Below are 20334 nucleotides of genomic sequence, written 5' to 3'. Positions count from 1 at the left end.
TATGATAAAAAGCCTCCAGAAAGTAGGCATGGAGGGAACTTACCTCAACATAATAAAGGCCATATATGACAAACTCACAGCCAACATCTCCTCAATGGTGAAAAATTGAAACCATTTCCACTAAGATTAGGAACAAGACAAGGTTGCCCACTCTCACCACTATTATTCAACATATTTTTGGAAGTTTTAGCCACAGCAATCAGAGAAGAAAAAGAAATAAAATGAATTCAAATCAGAAAAGAAGAAGTAAAGCAGTCACTGTTTGCAGATGACATGATACTATACATAGAGAATCCTAAAGATGCTACCAGAAAACTACTAGAACTAATCAATAAATTTGGGAAAGTAGCAGGATACAAAATTAATGCACACAAATCTCTTTCATTCCTATACACTAATGATGAAAAATCTGAAAGTGAAATTAAGGAAACACTCTCATTTACCATTGCAACAAAAAGAATAGAATACCTAGGAATAAACCTACCTATGGAGACTAAAGACCTATATGCAGAAAAGTATAAGACACTGATGAAAGAAATTAAAGATGATACAAACAGATGGAGAGATATACCATGTTCCTGGACTGGAAGAATGAACATTGTGAAAATGACTATACTACCCAAAGCAATCTACAGATTCAATGCAATCCCTATCAAACTACCAATGGCATTTTTCAGACCTAGAACAAACCTAGAACAAAAAATTTCACAATTTGTATGGAAACACAAAAGACTGCGAATAGTCAAAGCAACCTTGAGAAAGAAAAACAGAGCTGGAGCAATCAGGCTCCCTGTTTTCAGACTATACTACAAAGCTACAGTAATCAACACAGTATGGTACCAGCACAAAAACAGAAATGTAAATCAATGGAACAGGATAGAAAGCCCAGAGATAAACCCACGCACCTATGGTCACCTAATTTTTGGTAAAGGAGGCAAGAATATACAATGGAGAAAAGACAGCCTCTTCAATAAGTGGTGCTGGGAAAACTGGAGAGCTACTAGTAAAAGAATGAAATTAGAACAGTCCCTGACACCATACACAAAAATAAACTCAAAATGGATTAAAGACCTAAATGTAAGGCCAGACACTATCGAACCTTTAGAGGAAAACATAGGCAAAACACTTTATGACATAAATCACAGCAAGATCCTTTTTGACCCACCTCCTAGAGAAATGGAAATTAAAACAAATTTTGGAGAGAATAATGAGGAAGGGCAGAGCAACTTCTGGACGCCGCCTGGGGGCCTTGGTGGATGTTTTGGTTCCGAAATTAATAAAGAATAATCCCTTACGGAACTGCAGCAAGAGGTAGTCTCAACGAGCCCATCATACCTCTTTTTCTTTACAGGAGTAGTAGCAGAGTTGGAAGCTGGGGTGTTGGTGGCATTTGCACTGAACAAACTTCCAGGTTGCCTGTTTCATTGCAAGAACAAACAATGATCACATTTCTGAAACTTTTCCACTCTACCCCACCTTTGAAAGGTCTTATAATCTACTCATATTCCCACCTGCTCTGAATCCATCACAAAATATTTCACTTCAGCAGGAAAGAGCAGCAAGAGAAAAAGTTCTTCCTTAGTTTACTATTTTACAAATTGCCAGGCTATCATACAAATAATTAAAACCGAAGGAATTGAATGAAGAAGTCATTCATTATATGACATGGTGTGTCTGAAACCCAGACCAATCAATTCCAATGTCCTATGGATTCCTACATATATTTTTTGATCCTGTATATGTTGTGACTAACAGAATCATATTGAAATTTTTTGCATTAAAAGCATTAGTTTAAGAAAACATTTAAAAATCACACCATTTTAAATCTCTATTTAGCATTTATTAATATATGCAGACCCTCAAAAAAAAATGGAGGTCACTCAGGCCTTTTTCAACTACTGGAGGTGCAGTCCAGTGTGAAAATTACTTTATTTGTAAATACAAATTTAAAAACCAACTAAGTTTTCAAAAATCTACCTAGTTTGGTAGTTTATAACAACCATTGTTAGTACAGGGAAAATGTATTTTGTCTACATAGATTGTTAGCAAAGCCATGATTTCATGACTAAGTTGTATTGTAGATACGATGGGTGTTTTGGGAGCAAGTGAAATGTGCAAGAAGAAAGAGTTGCCATAGGAATAGGGAAAAAATTAAAAGGTTCTAGATTTTAAAAAAAGAAAAGAAAAAAAAGAATGACTTAAGCTTTGGTGTTTGGTTAGAGGAGAAGTCCTTCTGTGTAAAAGTCCAGACAGAAAACACTTGAAATTTTGTAGAGCATTTCATTATTTCTACTATTCAACTCTGCCAAAGCTATGGGGGCATGGCTGAACTACAATGAAACTCTGGTCTGAGGGCAGTATATCCTGATTTTTCTTGAACACATAGGAAGAAATACACTTTATTCTTAAAATGTAATGTCAGTTAGAAAAGTACATACATCTTTGTTTCTTCTGGTGAGCGAAACGTGGACATGTTTCTGGTAAGAAAAAAAGAAGGCAAAGTTTGAGCAGCAACAAAGAATGAATTCTTGCATCAATTTGCAATTGTCCATGAACTTAGAGTTATTATTATTAAAAGTTAACATTATTTGCGAGAAAAAAAAAAGAAAGCATCAGTATTTGAATAAATTTGAAAAGTTGATCTCATGATTTTTTTACCTTTTGTGTATTAGATTCCAAAAGAATTTTTTTTTCTTTAGAAAATTCATTATCTTTTAAGCCCCGTGTTTTTGTTTGCTGGGTTCAGTAATTTTCTTTAACAATAGGAATGTAAAATTGACGTTTACATGTATTTCATAATCTTGCCACCAGGATAACTTAAACAGAAACATAAATGTGGTAAGAATGATGGCCTGAAGCAATGAACTCTCTTGATTTTGAAGCCAGAAGTAAGACTTTATTTTTCTTTAACCATGAGCAGGAGTAAAGTTTTTATGCCAGAATTATTTGTGTGAAAAAAAAAATAGAGAATGGGGCTTCCCTGGTGGCACAGTGGTTGAGAATCTGCCTGCTAATGCAGGGGACACGGGTTCGAGCCCTGGTCTGGGAGGATCCCACATGCCGCGGAGCAACTAGGCCCGTGAGCCACAACTACTGAGCCTGCGCGTCTGGAGCCTGTACTCCGCAACAGGAGAGGCCCGCGCACCGCGATGAAGAGTGGCCCCTGCTCGCCGCAACTAGAGAAAGCCCTTGCACAGAAACGAAGACCCAACACAGCAAAAATAAATTAATTAATTAATAAACTGCTACCCCCAACATCTAAAAAACAAAACAAAAAATATAGAGGATGAGAATTTATAGAAAGATATTAAGCAGGATTGAAGAATCCTACTTAATATCAAGTAAATAAGTAACGCTTAGAAAAATATTGTATTACTTGAGCCTTTCCCAAAGTTAGTAGATACTGTTACCTGTTCGTTACTCGGTTATCCAGGGTATTGGCCTTATATGTTTTGGCAGCATCATTTCTGTCTGAGATCCTTTATAAAGAAATAAGACAAAAGTCTGGATGAACATTTAGATTATTAAACTCCTTTCAGATCTCGTTCTTGCTATAATCACTTCACAACAGAAACTTTCTCTGGTAAAAACAATTGCTTTTCAGGTGTTACATGTTAGAAAATTTTGCAATTAACAAAAAAGCTTCTTACAACAAAATCTATTTATGAGGCTATTTTGATACAGTTTGCAACTTGTAAAGTTTATGTTTTTCAACTAGCCTTTCTGACTCATTTGAGCATTTAACTCATTAACTATTTCATATTCATTATTGTTTAATAATATATCTAGCCAATGACAGTACTTCCTATGTCGCTACAAGGAACCAATGGAAGACTTAAGCAATTTTTAAAAAAATGTTTTGTGGCATAGGCAATTCTATATGCTTGTCAAACTCTTTATTTTCCTTCTGAGCACACAGGAAGACCATATTTCCCAATCTTCATTACAATTAAGTTGGGACCATATGATTGCATTCTAAACTAAAGAACGTGGGCAGAAATATTATTCATGACTCGCAAACCCATCATAAAACCTCTTGTGTGATCCTCCTTGCTCTTTCTTCCCCTTCTGCTATGGCTTTGATGCCCATGGATTGAAGATGGCAGCATTAAAACCTAGGAAAGAACCTAGGTCCCTGAGTCATTCCATGGAACAGGGTCATCCCCTAATTTTCCAGCCAATCCCTTTGGACTCTGAGGGGAGTGAGCAGTAATCTTCTATCGGGCTAACCGACCAAGATTTGGAGGCAGGAGAAGGAACTTGTTACAAGAGTTGCTCTACCCTGGCAAACTTGTTTACACTGACTAACACATTTTGTTAATAGGCCCTGTGGACCATCAGAGGTTTTAAACCCTCTAAACTCAGGTCTCCACAAGGAGGGTAGTTCTGGAAAAGGTGTGTTTGTCTGTCCTTTGGGTCATAAGACAAACTAGGAATCCTGTAGTCTGCATGCCAGTGGTGGGATCTCACAACTGCAACCCCTGTTCTGTCCCTTCCCGCCAGGAAGAACACACCAGATAGGAAAGCTCTTCCTGAGATGTGGGGCTGTCTTCTGGAGCACTCTGCAGGCTTGCACAAAGCTAGGATGTGGCAAAATCAGGCTCCAGAAGAAAGATCAGCAAGATTCTTCTGTTGATCCCATACTATGGGTCTACTATAACTTTCTCTAAACTTTCACTTTTATCATCCACTTTAGTACAGGGCTTTATAAACTGTTCCTGGGAAGAAGGACACTAACCTTGCCTTGTTCTAAAAAAAAAAAAAAAACTCATGATAGAAAAATATGGCTTAATTGTCATAGCTTTAAAATGATTTCAATTCCTAGATGTCACTTTGACATGTGTAACTAAAACATTGGGTAAATAACCCTAATTGTTAAAATTCCACGAGTCAACCCCAAATAGTTTCTGTTTATGGTACGTAATGCCACAAACTGATAACTCTTGAATGTAAAAAGGAAGAAAGGTTGGAATTCTCCAGAGCTCCATATTCTCAATAGACTGTTCACAATACAGGTATTATCTTGTACAGAATGAATCCAAGTATTAAAAACTCATGATGAGGGCTTCCCTGGTGGCGCAGTGGTTGAGAGTCCGCCTGCCGATGCAGGGGACACAGGTTCGTTCCCCGGTCCGGGAAGATCCCACATGCAGCAGAGTGGCTGGGCCCGTGAGCCGTGGCTGCTGGGCCTGTGCGTCCGGAGCCTGTGCTCCACAACGGGAGAGGCAACGACAGTGAGAGGCCCGTGTACCGCAAAAAAAAAAAAAAAAACAACTCATGATGATCTCTCAGGTGATCATTAGGTCAAAGACTGTAAGTAAATTCCCTGTACTAATTGCTACTGAGCCTCTGATGTGTTTATAGTTAAAGAGCTCTGCAGTAAACCACTGTGAATACCATAAGATGTCAGGTAATCCTAAATCTTAAATGTTCTGTGGAAACTACTCAGCGTTTACAGCTGTCTGTGAGATCCTCACATAAGATAAAAATAATCTTGGGAAATTGCTACTCTGGTACAGGGAAAATGACAATCTGTCTAAAGAAAACAGAGTGTTAATTTCAAACACCTTCAAGGTTTAAATAAAGGAGAGTTCTGAGGTTACAATTAAATGAAGTTAATCAAAATTCTACTGTGTTGATCTATGTGGGCAATACTGCATGTAATAATAAAAATAGCTACCTATTACTCTTTGCCACTCATCTTATACAATTTCCTCTACTCTTCAGAACATCCCTACAAGGTACGTATAATTATTTTCGCTTTATAGATGAAGAAATGGCGTCTCAGAGAAGGTGGGTGGCTTTCTCTTGGCCACACAGCCGGGAAGTAGTCTATCTCCAAAGTCTTCCCAGTAGGCCCCAATGTCGTACACCTGGTTCTGTAGTGTAATTGTTCCAACACTCATGATCAACATGTCTTTCTTCAGTTGTTATTTTTCACCTCCACTATCTCTCTCACTCCACTAGGGGAATCAGTGTATAAACAGTATTGGAGAGAACTCTAAACCATCATTCCAATGCATTCATCAATTTCTTATTACTTAGGGAGATTAACTTTGTACTTCTCTTAGAAACTAATTTTCTGCCAAGTTGTGATATGAGATTAATAGGAGTCAGTCTTAGAGACAGGAAATACCTAAACAATATAACTAGCAGCAGGATCCAACCAACCAAAGGAAAAGTAACACTTCCATAACCGAACACTAGAGGGCTCCTTAACCTAGGTTTTCCAAATTAGTCAAGAAACCACCTTCAGGCTTTGCGCCATAGTGTATGCATGTACACAATTATTTACTTATATTTCTTTAGAACACTTCATATTTTTACCAACAGATGTATATTTTAAAAGGGAACTCTTCAAATGTAAAGTCAGTACTTTTCTCCTACTCATTATATGCGTTAGTATTGAAATGGCACACATATTCACACACCTGATACATTTGATCAGCTACCTCCCCAAATTATTTCACCTCTTGCACTTGGAGTGGCCTGCATGATAGGAGTCTGACTCCTGTTATGAGGACTTGCCTTTCTTTACAGACTCCTGTGTTCTCTCCCTCACATCTGTTCCCACACTTACAGAGATGTAGCTCACTCTTGGGAGACAGACACTACCTGCGGAAGGACCTGACCAGGATACTTCTTCCAAACATGTGCCGCTAAACCTCTGTGTAAATAAAGCAGGGAGTCTCTGGCCTCATTTTCTAGTTTACAAGATGAAGGTTTGGGCTAGGTTGGTGGCTCTAAATTTTGGCTGCACATCAGAATCACTTCCTAAGCTTTAAAAAATGTCCGAGTCCTACCTCAGACTAATTAAATTAGAATTTGGGGGATGAGAGCTGGTGGGACCAAGTCATCAGCAGAGTTAAAAAGCTCTCTAGGTAATTCTGATTTGTCACTGAGGCTGAGAATGACTCAGTTAGCTCAGTTAGCTTGCCTGTGAGGCCTGGTCTAGTGTATCGCTAAGTTCCAAGGCTCTATTTTGACTGGCCTGAGAAAAGCTTTCAGACACACAACCTACAAAGGCTTAGGTCTCCCACATATTCACCTTTCTTGAGACATAATTATCTCACTTGCAATTACATTCCTAGAAGTAGGGTTTCCGTCCTCAATTCGCAGTGTAATAGGACAGCCTGCAAGGCGGAGGTGAATGGGCAGAGGTACTATGACTCCTCTCACAAACTGATTTTTGAATTACAAGAGAGAAGTCACCTCCTTAGGGATACCAGGGCTGATTGTCTGCTATTCGGGAGATTGACTTAAAAAGCTATGAAGAAGCTACTGTTGTTCCCAGACTGCTGGTTTTCAAGGCTACCATGGAGCTGGGGAGAGGAATAGGTGAATAGGAAGCTTTAAAATGTGGCAATTTGTGCCGTTCTTACTGACAGCCAACTCTTTTTCTTAAATAGACACTTAGCAAATTGTTTCAAGCCTTTGGTTAATTTCCAGAGTTCGGAAAAAGTTGATTTTGACAGTTTTTTCCAGTGTTAATACTTTTCTGGAGGAGTGGATTTTTGGAGGTCCTTACTCTGCTGTTTGGAAGTACTTCTCTCTTATTTGCAGAGTTCTTTATAAACTCTGGATACAAGTTTGTGGGGTTTTTTTTTATCAGATATATGATTTGCAAATATTTTCTCCTTGTCTTTGGTTTGATTTTGATCTCTTAACAGTATCTTTCAAAAAGTAGAGCCTATTAATTTTGATGGATTTCAATAAATCAATTAAATTTTTTTTTAAAAAGCTATGAAGAGTGCAGAAGTGCATGCATTTGCTGTATTAATTGGCACAGGCATTGTGTGAATATAGAATCTATTAGATGCCATAGGTTTCAGCATATGTGCTTCAATTGTAGCGGGTGGCATGTTTGTCTCCAAAAAGTAGCACATCTTTAGCTACAGGGAGTGGCTTCAACTATAAATGGCCCCAGGTATTCACTATGTCTAGATTCCAAATAACATGTTAACTTTGTTCTTTACTTATGCCTAATAAGCACCTCTACCAAATATAAAATTAAAATGTGACTTGTAGCATTTACACTTCAACTTGAATAGATATTCCTCAATTTTCTATATAGGGATGAGCCCTTCTTTTCCCTCTGTCTAAGACTGAGCCAATAACAAGCTCAGCCAATGACTCATTCCACAGCCATATGGTGACTCCACTGCCGAAAGAGTAGTTTCACTTTCTAAAGTAAAGAGCTAATGTCTTTATCCTAGAGCAGATCAAAACTACTGTATTATTAAAAGGTATAGTCTCTCCATAAGGTAATTATACAGAAACTGCTGTTTCTCTGCCTCTGGGATGGAAAGACCAAAGTTAGAACAAGAACTGGCTACTCATACACACAAAAACTATATTCTCCATTTAAAGTTGAACAGACCACATGCAGTGCTCACCCCACCTGTATTCAAACCGGTTTCTTCGGAATTTTTCCTATTGATCTACTGCTAGCAAGATTTTAGGAAAATGGCATATCAAGTCAAGATTTTGTGAGTTTTGAAGAAGAAGATAATTCAATCTTTATAGTCCTTCTGTCCCTGGAGATAAAATATCATGGTTCAAAACTTACTTTGGTAAACATTTAAATGTCTCATGCTTTATAAGAAACTGGATTTAACATATGTTATGCATGCCACTCGTGTGGTTCAAAACACCTTACCTGTCCAAAGTGTCACCAGATCTGTACCAACTGATTGTGGCTTTTGGCTCATCACTCTCGTTTGTTTTCCTGTAGCAAAAAATAATTATAGAAAGATCAAATAAATTACAAAAAATAGTTATAAAACTTATCATGGATTTGGTAAAATTTTGTCCTATTCGGGTAGGAGATGTACATGTTACAGATTTGGAGTACCAAAATCTTCCCAGGCTTTAACTTGGGTAGGATAAAATATAGCAAACCCGATTCCCCATGCTAATAAAATAATTCTTCTCTAGGTCCAATTATTCTAATTATAATGTAACACATTCAAATTGGTGATAAGGATATGTAAAACAAGAAACACAACATGCAAAATGGTTAGTAACTAATATGTAGTGTTTTCAATGTTGTTGATTTTTACGTAATAGGAACTCAGTCCCTTATAATCAGCTATATTTTGTTTGCAGAGTTTCAGCAGAGCCATAAGCCAACACAACAGCTATGTACAAGTTGCTTCATTATAAGTTCAGTACCGTGGACAGGGTTGAGAGAAGAGACCTTGCTGGCAGAAAAGAGGGAGGGAGAGAGAAGAAAAAGAGGAAAAGAGAGAAACAGGAGACACTGGAAAGAAATGAAAAGAAGACAGTGGGGGAATAGAGAAAGGATGGATAGGAAGGACAGGAGAAGAGAGGGGAGACCAGGAGAAGAAAGGAGAGGAGAGACAGAGGCAGAGTTAAGATGGACACATAAATAGAAAAAAAAAGGGAGTGGGGAGAAGACAAGAAAATAAGGGAAAAGAAGATAGAAGGCCCAATAGTAGGAACGATGATCACCAAAGCAGTGGAGCTATCTTGATCAGACTGATCAATCAGCAAAAAAAAAAGCCTGTTTAATGCTTTATATAACCTTGTGATACAGGGAAAGCAAGCTCTTTGGAGAATTATACCATGATTTACAGTTTGCATTTCAAAGCATCACTTGAAGCTGACAGACCAAACATACTGAATCAGAAAAAGTACTAAAACAGTATACTATTTAACATGTAATTTTTAACTTGATGTAGTGTATCTTTATTAAGCAAATATTTGGAGGTAAACGATATACTGTGCTGATGACTGTGAGTGAGGAAGTCGAGAATGAATTATCTGTAACCCCTACACACACAGAGCTAGAGGACAAATCAGACATACGTCCAAGGGCAACAAGTGGTCAGTGTCATAGAAAAGGTTCAGGTCAAGTGCAAGGAAGTTTGAAGCTGAGAAAGCTTATTTGTAGAGGCGGGGATCACAGAAGGCTTTCGGGATGAGGTGCAGGTCAAGGTGGATCTTGGAGGATAAATAGACATGAACAAACAGAGGTAGAGGGAATAGTGTGGTTAAAGCAAGAATAAGGTTTTTAAAAAGCCTAATGCAATTCCCCGCATTTTAAAAGAAACTCAGAGTGAAATCATAGTGTGGTTCACCAGCAGGTGTAATACATGAGTGCAGGTAGGTGCTGCAGGGCCATCTGACCCCCTTCCAGAAAACAGCCCCTTTTGCAGATGTTACTGTTGTATGTCTCATTAGCAGCTTTATTCTTCCAGGCACTTATCACCACATGACATATTATATTGTGTTTGTTTATTTTCAGTCTCTCCCCCCTCCACCTTCAACTAGGAAGCAAGTTCTATGAAAGCGGGGATTTTGTTTTGTCCCCAGACTTTAGAATAGGGACTGGCTCACACAGGGCATCTCCACAGGTACTATTTTTGCCTTCTGCCTCATGTGACATGTTTTAATGATCGGGCAGAGGAAGGACAGTAAAATGTCCTAGTTTGTGCACACTGTGAAGCTTGTTTTCTAGGGTGATGAGACTATTATTTATTTTCCTTTTCCTTTATTTTCAGTCTCTGCTCGTGTGGAACTCTTGGACATATCATTGCTTCTGCTGGAAGCTCCTCTTAACGACCACGTCCTCAGTGAGGTCTCCCACTCATTCAGGCGAAGTTAGCCACTCCCTCTGCTCCTTCCCATAGCACCGGCACACGCTTCCACAAGCACTTTCCATGGTAAATTTGAGTATTTGTGCTTATGTATTCATCTTTTTCCATGAAATGTGAGTTCCTTAAGGTCAAGGCTGGTGTCTTATGAATCTTTGTGTTCCCAGCACCTGGCACAATGTCAGCACACAGTAGGTGCTCCAACGTGGTATTGGGTGAACATCGAAGTGGACACAGCCTCTTCAAAAGGGTAGAAAAGTGTCACATGGGCATCCATTTGAGTAAATGCAAGGAGATATATAACCTACACTACCTTTTAGGAAGATGTCGTTTGAGACGCAAGTCAAGGGGTCAAAGGGGAAATGTCTCAGGCTTGCAGATTTTTGTTACTTAGGATAAAAGCTCGATGTGCTTTAGCCAAAATGCTGTCCAGTAACAGGAAGGGTTCAGGTAACCAACAGAGTTTAAAATATAAAGTAAGCATAGACGGCATTAAGGTCCCATTATTCTGAAACACACTAAGAGCACGAAGCTTAGTCTGCCTGGTCACACTTCACAACAAGTATGTTTGTTCTTTAATAGTTGCAGAGAAAGGCAAATAAAATGGAGGAGGCATTTTTCACTGGTGCCTGGATTCAGATGATTAGGTTCCCTTTGTTTGGTGAGTTGAGGGCCAACAGAGAACAAGGATGTAAGCTCCAAAATCATGACAACCAAGGAGAGGGCATGGAGAGAGCCTGCCAAATCACAGAACAGTCAATTGGATGAGCCAAGGCTGGAAACCCAAAAACCAATCAGATATTTTGTGTAGAGGGGGGTAAACTCAGGACCCTGAGAACACATCAAAATCATGAACAATTTTTTAAATGGTTCAGAAAAATTCACAGATAAAAATTCCAAAATAGACATATTCAAAGTGTCTACTTAACTTTTTAAAGTCCCCACCATGAAAGACAATCAGTAAGTATGTCTTGGTAGAAGACACTGGCTACTGGACCAGATAAAACTTGTGTCTGAGAAATAGTTAAGTTCTTCTGATGGGTGTGGGTGTTTGTATGTGTGTGACTATAAATGTACTTTAGTAAGAATATTATCTATTTATTTCATCAATATTAGATTATTTACATCATTGTGCTTACGAGTTTTGTTTGAATTTTCCGACTAATTTACATTTGTCAGTCTATTTGCCATTGAGTATCATTTAGTGGTTTTCCACAAGCCTAGGAGTTTTTGAAAAGAAATGTATTGTCCCATAAAGCAAGTGAACTTAGCTGTTGTTCTGCTTTCAGGGTTCCTTTCTCTAAGGCTCAGAAATAGCCTATGTTTCTGTGGCGGCCCCTTCCCTTTCCTGTCAGGAGGGCCACCCTGGTAGGGTAGGCAGTGGATTGATTATTCTATACCTCCAAGCCGTATTCTGGAAGCATAAAGCTGGAAAAGCACAGTTTGCCCTGTAAACACCCCTGATGATATCACAGATTCTCCTTCATGTGCCCAGAATGTCAGGGAAAGCCTGAGGCTAGCTACAAATATTCAGCCTGTCTTGAACAAGTCTACTCTCAAAAATGACTGTCTTTGTGTTTCTGCTAATGAATAACTCATCTGAAACACCCACCTGTCTGAGGCATCATGGGAGTTACATCTATGGAGTACCACCCTACCATAATTTTCATATCTGCAGAGAAAGAACAAAATCAAGTCACATAAGAAGTTATCACAGTATTTAGTAAGCATTAAATAAGGCAGACATGAAAGAGCTCACAATGTTTGGCAAGGTTAATTCATTTTACTTTGGGTGTAAAAACACAACTATGCATTTATTTTAACCAGCCGCCACTTGAAAGAGCATGGTGAAAAGAAAAAAGTTTGTCACTACAAACAATCATTATTCCAATTTACCCCATGAGATTTCCATGTGATTCAACAATGGCATGAGTGTTTGTTATTTGGCTTTTTGGTTTGGGGTTTTCTTCAGCAGTGTGGGAACATGCGGCCATCTACTTTGCATATATTAGAAAAGTCCTTTTCTGCAGGAAGGCAAACGTTTTTTCAAACATGTTTTAAATTTAATTAAGCCCAGGCTAGAGGATCTTTGGTGGGGCTATTGGAGGACTCTGGGAGGGCTCATGACAAAGACTGCTTCCCAGACCTTCTGCTGTCACTGTCCTTGTTCCCATGGTGAGCCACCTCTGCAGTAGACCAACGCTAGCAGGGTCTGGATGTTCTGGTCAGGTGTTGGCCTGAGCCTCTGAAATGGGAGAGCTGACGTCAGGATATTGGTACACCAGAGACCTCCCGGCCCATCGTAATATCAATTGGCGAGAGTTCTCCCAGAGATCTCCATCTCAATGCTAAGACTCAGCTCCACTCAATGACCACCAAGCTCCAGTGCTGGACATCTCATGCCAAACAACGAGCAAGACAGGAACACAACCCCACCTATTAGCAGAAAGGCTGCCTAAATCATAATAAGTTCACAGACACCAAAAAACATACCACCAGATGTGGTCCTGTCCACCAGAAAGAAAAGATCCAGCCTCATCCATCCGAATACAGGCACCCATACCCTGCACCACAAAGCCTACACAACACATTGAACCAAACTTACCGACTGGGGGCAGACACCAAAACCAACAGGAACTAGGAACCTGCAGCCTGTGAAATGGAGACCCCAAACACAGTAAGTTAAGCAAAATGAGGAGACAGAGAAATATGCAGCAGATGAGGGAGAAAGGTAAAAACCCACCAGACCAAACAAATGAAGGGGAAATAGGCAGTCTACCTGAAAAATAATTCAGAGTAATGATAGTAAAGATGATGCAAAATCTTGGAAATAGAATGGACAAAATACAACAAATGTTTAACAAGGACCTAGAAGAACTAAAGAGCAAACAAAAAATGACAAAAAACACAATAAATGAAAGTTAAAATTCTCTAGAAGGAATCAATAGCAGAATAAATGAGGCAGAAGAACAGATAAGTGACCTGGAAGATAAAACAGTGGAAATAACTACAGCAGAGAAGAATAAAGAAAAAAGAATGAAAGGAATTGAGGACAGCCTCAGAGACCTCTGGGACAACATTAAACGCACCAATGTTCGAATTATAGGGGTCCCAGAAGAAGAGAAAAAGAAAGGGTCTGAGAAAATATTTGAAGAGATTATAGTTGAAAACTTCCCTAATATGGGAAAGGAAATAGTTAATCAAGTCCAGGAAGTGCAGAGTCCCATATAGGATAAATCCTAGGAGAAAGCCACCAAGACACATATCAATCAAACTATCAAAAATTAAACACAAAGAAAAAATATTAAAGGCAGAAAGGGTAAAGCAACAAATAACATACAAGGGAATCCCCATAAGGTTAACAGCTGATCTTCCAGCAGAAACTCTGCAACCCAGAAGGGTGTGGCAGGACATATTTAAAGTGATGAAAGGGAAAAACCTACAACCAAGTTTCCTCTACCCAGCAGGATCTCATTCAGATTCGATGGAGAAATTAAAACCTTTACAGACAAGCAAAAGCTAAGAGAGCTCAGCACCACCAAAGCAGCTTTACAACAAATGCTAAAGGAACTTCTCTAGGCAGGAAACACAAGAGAAGGAAAAGACCTACAATAACAAACCCAAAACAATTATGAAAATGGTAATAGGAACATACATATTGATAATTACCTTAAATGTAAATGGATAAAATGCTTCAACCAAAAGACATACAGTGGCTGAATGGATACAAAAACAAGACCTGTATGTATGGTGTCTACAAGAGATCCACTTCAGACCTAGGGACACATACAGAATGAAAGTGAGGGCATGGAAAAAGATATTCCATGCAAATGGAAATCAAAAGAAAGCTGGAGTAACAATTTTCATAGTAGGCAAAATAGACTTTAAAATAAAATCTATTACAAGAGACAAAGAAGGACACTACACAACGATCAAGGGATCAATCCAAGAAGAAGATATAACAATTGTAAATATTTATGCACCCAACATAGGAACACCTCAATACATAAGGCAAATGCTAACAGCCATAAAAGGGGAAATCGACAGCAACACAATCATATTAGGGGACGTTAACACCTCACTTTGCCAATGGACAGATCATCCAAAATGAAAATAAATAAGAAAACACAAGCTTTAAATGACACATTAGACAAGATGGACTTAATTGATATTTTTAGGACATTACATCCAAAAACAACAGAATACACTTTCTTCTCAAGTGCTCATGGATCATTCTCCAGGATAGATCATATCTTGGGTCACAAATCAAGCCTTGGTAAGTTTAGGAAAATTGAAATCCTATCAAGAATCAGTTCTGAGCACAATGCTATAAGACTAGAGATCACTTACCGGAAAAAAAACTGGAAAATATACAAACACATGGAGGCTAAACGCTACACTACTAATTAACCAAGAGATCACTGAAGAAATCAAATAGGAAATAAAAATATACCTTGAAACAAATGACAACGAAAACACAATGAACCAAAATCTATGGGATGCAGCAAAGGAGTTGTAAAAGGGATGTTTATAGCAATACAATCCTACCTCAAGAAACATCTCAAATAAACAACCTAACCTTACACCTAAAACAATTAGAGAAAGAAAAACAAAACAAACCCAAAGGTAGCAGAAGGAAAGAAATCATAGAGAGCAGATCAGAAATAAATGAAAAAGAAATGAAGAAAACAATAGCAAAGATCAATAAAACTAAAAGCTGGTTCTTTGAGAAGATAAACAAAATTGATAAGCCGTTAACCAGACTCATCAAGAAAAAAAGGGAGAAGATTCAAAAAACAGAATTAGAAATGAGAACAACTGACACTGCAGAAATAGAAAGGGCCAAGGGAGATTACTATAAGCAAATATATCCCAATAAAATGGACAATCTGGAAGAGATGGACAAATTCCTAGAAAAGGACAACCTTCCAAGACTGAACCAGGAAGAAATAGAATATATAAACAGACCAATCACAAGCACTGATATTGAAACTGTGATTAAAAACTTTCCAAAAAAAAAGCCCAGGACCAGATGGCTTCACAGGCGAATTCTATCAAACATTTCGAGAAGAGCTAACACCTATCCTTCTCAAACTCTTCCAAAATATAGCAGAGGGAGGAACACTCCCAAACTCATTCTATGAGGCCACCATCACCCTGATACCAAGACCAGACAAAGATGTCACAAGAAAAGGAAAACTACAGGCCAATATCACTGATGAACATAGATGCAAATATCCTCAACAAAATACTAGCAAACAGAATCCAACAGCACATTAAAAGGATCATACACCATGATCAAGTGGGGTTTATCCCAGGAATGCAAGGATTCTTCAATATATGCAAATCAATCAATGTGATAAACAATATTAACAAATTAAAGGATAAAAACCATATGATAATCTCAATAGATGCAGAAAAAGCTTCTGACAAAATTCAACACCCATTTATGATAAAAAGCCTCCAGAAAGTAGGCATAGAGGGAACTAACCTAAACATAATAAAGGCCATATATGACAAACCCACAGCCAACATCATTCTCAGTGGTGAAAAACTGAAACCATTTCCACTAAGATCAGGAACAAGACAAGGTTGCCCAATCTCACCACTATTATTCAACATAGTTTTGGAAGTTTTAGCCACAGTAATCAGAGAAGAAAAAGAAATAAAAGGAATCCAAATTGGAAAAGAAGTAAAACTGTCACTGTTTGCAGATTACATGCTATACATAGAGAAACCTAAAGATGCTACAAGAAAACTACTAGAGCTAATCAATGAATTTGGTAAAGTAGCAGGATACAAATTTAATGCACAGATTTTGCATTCCTATACACTAATGATGAAAAGTCTGAACGAGAAATTAAGGAAACAAACCCATTTACCCTTGCAACAAAAAGAATAAAATACCTAGGAATAAACCTATCTATGGAGACTAAAGACCTGTATGCAGAAAAGTATAAGACACTGATAAAAGAAATTAAAGATGATACAAACAGATGGAGAGATATACCATGTTCCTGGACTGGAAGAATGAACATTGTGAAAATGACTATACTACCCAAAGCAGTCTACAGATTCAATTCAATCCCTATCAAACTACCAATGGCATTTTTCACAGAACTAGAACAAAAAATTTCACAATTTATATGGAAACACAAAAGACCAAGAATAGTCAAAGCAATCTTGAGAAAGAAAAATGGAGCTGGAGGAATCAAGCTCCCTGACCTCAGACTATATTACAAAGCTACAGTAGTCAAGACAGTATGGTACTGGCACAAAAACAGAAATATAGATCAATGGAACAGGATAGAAAGCCCAGAGATAAACCTGTGCACGTATGGTCACCTTATTGTAGATAAAGGAGGCAAGAGTATACAATGGAGAAAAGACAGCCTCTTCAATAAGTGGTGCTGGGAAAACTGGACAGCTACATGTAAAAGAATGAAATTAGAACACTCCCTAACACCATACACAAAAATAAACTCAAAATGGATTAAAGACCTAAATGTAAGGCCAGACACTATAAAATTCTTAGAAGTAAACAGGCAGAACACTCTATGACATAAATCACAGCAAGATCCTTTTTGACCCACCTCCTAGAGAGAGGGAAATAAAAACAAAAATAAAGAAATGGGACCTAATGAAACTTAGAAACTTTCACACAGCAAAGGAAGCCATAAACAAGATGAAAAGACAACCCTCAGAATGGGAGAAAATATTTTCAAACAAAGCAACTGACAAAGGATTAATCTCCAAAATTTACAAGCAGCCATGCAGCTCAATATCAAAAAAGCAAACAACCTAATCCAAAAATGGACATAAGACCTAAATAGACATTTCTCCAGAGAAGATATACAGATTGCCAACAAACACATGAAAGGATGCTCAACATCACTAATCATTAGAGAAATGCAAATCAAAACTATAATGTGTTATCACCTCAAACCGGTCAGAATGGGCATCATCACAAAATCTACAAACAATAAATGCTGGAGAGGGTGTGGAGAAAAGAGAACCCTCATGCACTGTTGGTGGGAATGTAAATTGATACAGCCACTCTGGAAAACAGTATGGAGATTCCTTAAAAAACTAAAAATAGAACTACCACACGACCCAGCAATCCCACTACTGGGCATATACCCTGAGAAAACCATAATTCAAGAAGAGTCATGTACCACAATGTTCATTGCAGCTCTATTTACAATAGCAAGGACATGGAAGCAACCTAAGTGTCCATCGACAGGTGAATGGATAAAGAAGATGTGGCACATATATACAATGGAATATTACTCAGCCATAAAAAGAAACAAAATTGAGTTATTCGTAGTGAGGTGGATGGACCTAGAGTCAGTCATACAGAGTGAAGTAAATCAGAAAGAGAAAAACAAATACTGCTTGCTAATACATACATATGGAATCTAAAAAAAAAAAATGGTCATGAAGAACCTATGGACAGGACAGGAATAAAGACGTAGACCTACTAGAGAACGGACTTGAGGACATGGGGATGGGAAGGGTAAGCTGGGACGAAGTGAGAGAGTGGCATGGACATATATACACTACCAAATGCAAAATAGATAGCTAGTGGGAAGCAGCCGCATAGCACAGGGAGATTAGTGCGGTGCTTTGTGACCACCTAGAGCGGCAGGATAGGGAGGGTGGGAGGGAGACGCAAGAGGGAGGGGATATGGGGATATATGTATACTTATAGCTGATTCACTTTGTGATACAGCAGAAACTAACACACCACTGTAAAGCAATTATACTCCAATAAAGTTATTAAATTTAATTAAGCCCATTATATCTGAAATTTTTCCACTTGTTGGTCTTGACAGTTTCCCTTGACAAAATGTAGGAAAATAAGTACCAATATTTGTGGTTAAGAAGGTTGATTTTTCACAGATTTAGCCTATTTTTGAACCATGAGATTATATACTTTGCTCTGTTTGGTCCTTAAAATAACCCTATAAATTAGGCAGGGGATACACTTATATCCAGTTCACAGATGAGAAAATTGATCAGGGATTCTGTGGCTTTCCTAAGGCTAAAAAGTTAGGAAGTGACAAGAGTGATATTTTTATTCCAAACTTTCCCTTTTCCTACTGGTCAACCCTTCAATAGAACTTTATACATAAGATCCTGAAGCTATGTCTTCCTTACTTTGTATAGTGGACCTGAAAGTGCAGGCAATTTTAGGAAATGTCAAAACATGTAGTAGAGACTTTGGCCTTGAGCCAAAGCAGAGAATAAGTATCAGAACCTTTCCATGTCAACCCAACCAAACCTGAAATATCACATTTCTCCTGGTTCTGATTACTCAACACTCTGGAACCACTTACAGTAAAGCTATAAAAGAACTGCAGTAGATAATTAAAGAAAGATGAGCAGTGAAACTGAAACAATTCCAGCGAATATATACCCTCGAAGATGCCAAGAGAACTTCTCCATCTCCCTGGGATCCCCTCCCTAAACTTGTGGGAGAGTAGCAGACACCAGACGCATTTTTGCCTGAAGAAAAATACATAGCACGTAGCCCACTACTGGGCCAGCAGGCGTGGGGAAAGCATCAGAGCCAATTTCTCCTTCACTCAGCAGCTGTCATGCCAGCCAAGCTGGCTTCCCTGGGCCTTTTTAAGGAAGCTTGTCTGGCATAAAACCATCACTTCTACTGACTATAAATTGTCTTAGCCATCTAAATTGTCTATCGCCCCACATCTGTGCAAATTTGTGCAACCCAAAATTTGTGATCTACCTTTGATATCATTCTACCACCATGAAAAAATAGAAATGTCATATTAGCTTCCAACAGAAGCAGTAAATGTTGCTTTATAGAAGGAAATGATTGTTTTCTAAGAATGCTAACTCCAAAACTTAGTGTGAGTCTCCAAATAACCCTATAGCTCCTTAAAATAATAAAATTTAATAACAGAATTTAATAGACATTTTTGTTTAGCAGTTACAAGTACACTCCTCAAGCAACCATGTATGGACAGTTTAGTAGAAAGCTTAGAGAAACTATCCTGTAATGCAGGGATTCCCTACTTCAGTGCTGTTGACATTATCGGTTTGATAATTTTTCGTTGTGAGGTGTGTCCTCTGCCTGGTAGGTTGTTTAGTGGCATTTCTGGTTTCTACTGACTAGATGTCAGGAGTACCACCCAATTTTGACATTTAAAAACGTCTCCTGACCTTGCCAAACATCCCCTGGGAACAAAATTGTCCCTGACTGAGAACCATTGGTGTAATGGGAAGATAATGGGTCATGTTACTTTCAGTTCCACCTCTTAATAGCTGTGTGCTCTTGAACAAGTTACCTAACTTCTCTGAGCCTCAGATTCCTCCTCTGTAAAAATGAGGATGTAATACCTACCTCATGTGATTGCTATGAGATTTAGTGATGCTTTATACGTAAAGTACCTAGTATCTAGCCGGACACATAAGAGGGAATCAAAGACATATGTGTATGTGTGTATATATATATATATATATATATATATACACACAATTTATAATAAATATATATGGGCTGGACAAATGCCTATTATAAATCTATGTTGGCAATGAGGTGATATGCTTAGGTTAATAGTCTTCAGATCTTTAAACATACAGCTAATAGAAACAATGCTTAAAGCAGACAATACTTTCGTGATGGTTAAGTGTTTTCTCTTACAAAGTGATACTGCATTTACCACCTTTCCATACCTAGAGGTATATG

The 20334-nt window shown here is 38.2% G+C and overlaps 1 protein-coding gene across 23 annotated transcripts in view; it reads right to left on the bottom strand.

Annotated features, from left to right (window-relative positions):
* SCEL (sciellin) overlaps positions 1–20334 on the bottom strand; it is a 132998-nt gene that overhangs the window by 95970 nt on the left and 16694 nt on the right. For 22 of the 23 annotated variants that reach the window (XR_004346653.1, XR_004346654.1, XM_032611013.1 and 19 more), the window contains 5 exons: positions 12232–12291; positions 8660–8728; positions 3411–3479; positions 2439–2477; positions 1336–1416 (listed from right to left, as the gene is read on the bottom strand). Coding sequence is in view for 21 of the 23 variants with exons in the window: in XM_032611013.1 (XP_032466904.1) it covers positions 1336–1416; positions 2439–2477; positions 3411–3479; positions 8660–8728; positions 12232–12291 (318 nt within the window). In the remaining 2 variants the exon portion in view is untranslated. The remainder of the gene's footprint in view (positions 1–1335; positions 1417–2438; positions 2478–3410; positions 3480–8659; positions 8729–12231; positions 12292–20334) is intronic. The other variant, XM_032611014.1, reaches the window with a different exon arrangement.

This window comes from Phocoena sinus, chromosome 18 (genome assembly GCF_008692025.1).
Source record: "Phocoena sinus isolate mPhoSin1 chromosome 18, mPhoSin1.pri, whole genome shotgun sequence".
NCBI classification, from domain to species: domain Eukaryota; kingdom Metazoa; phylum Chordata; class Mammalia; order Artiodactyla; family Phocoenidae; genus Phocoena; species Phocoena sinus.
Note: the sequence above shows the minus strand (reverse complement) of the source record. Positions and strands in the feature narration are given on the sequence as shown.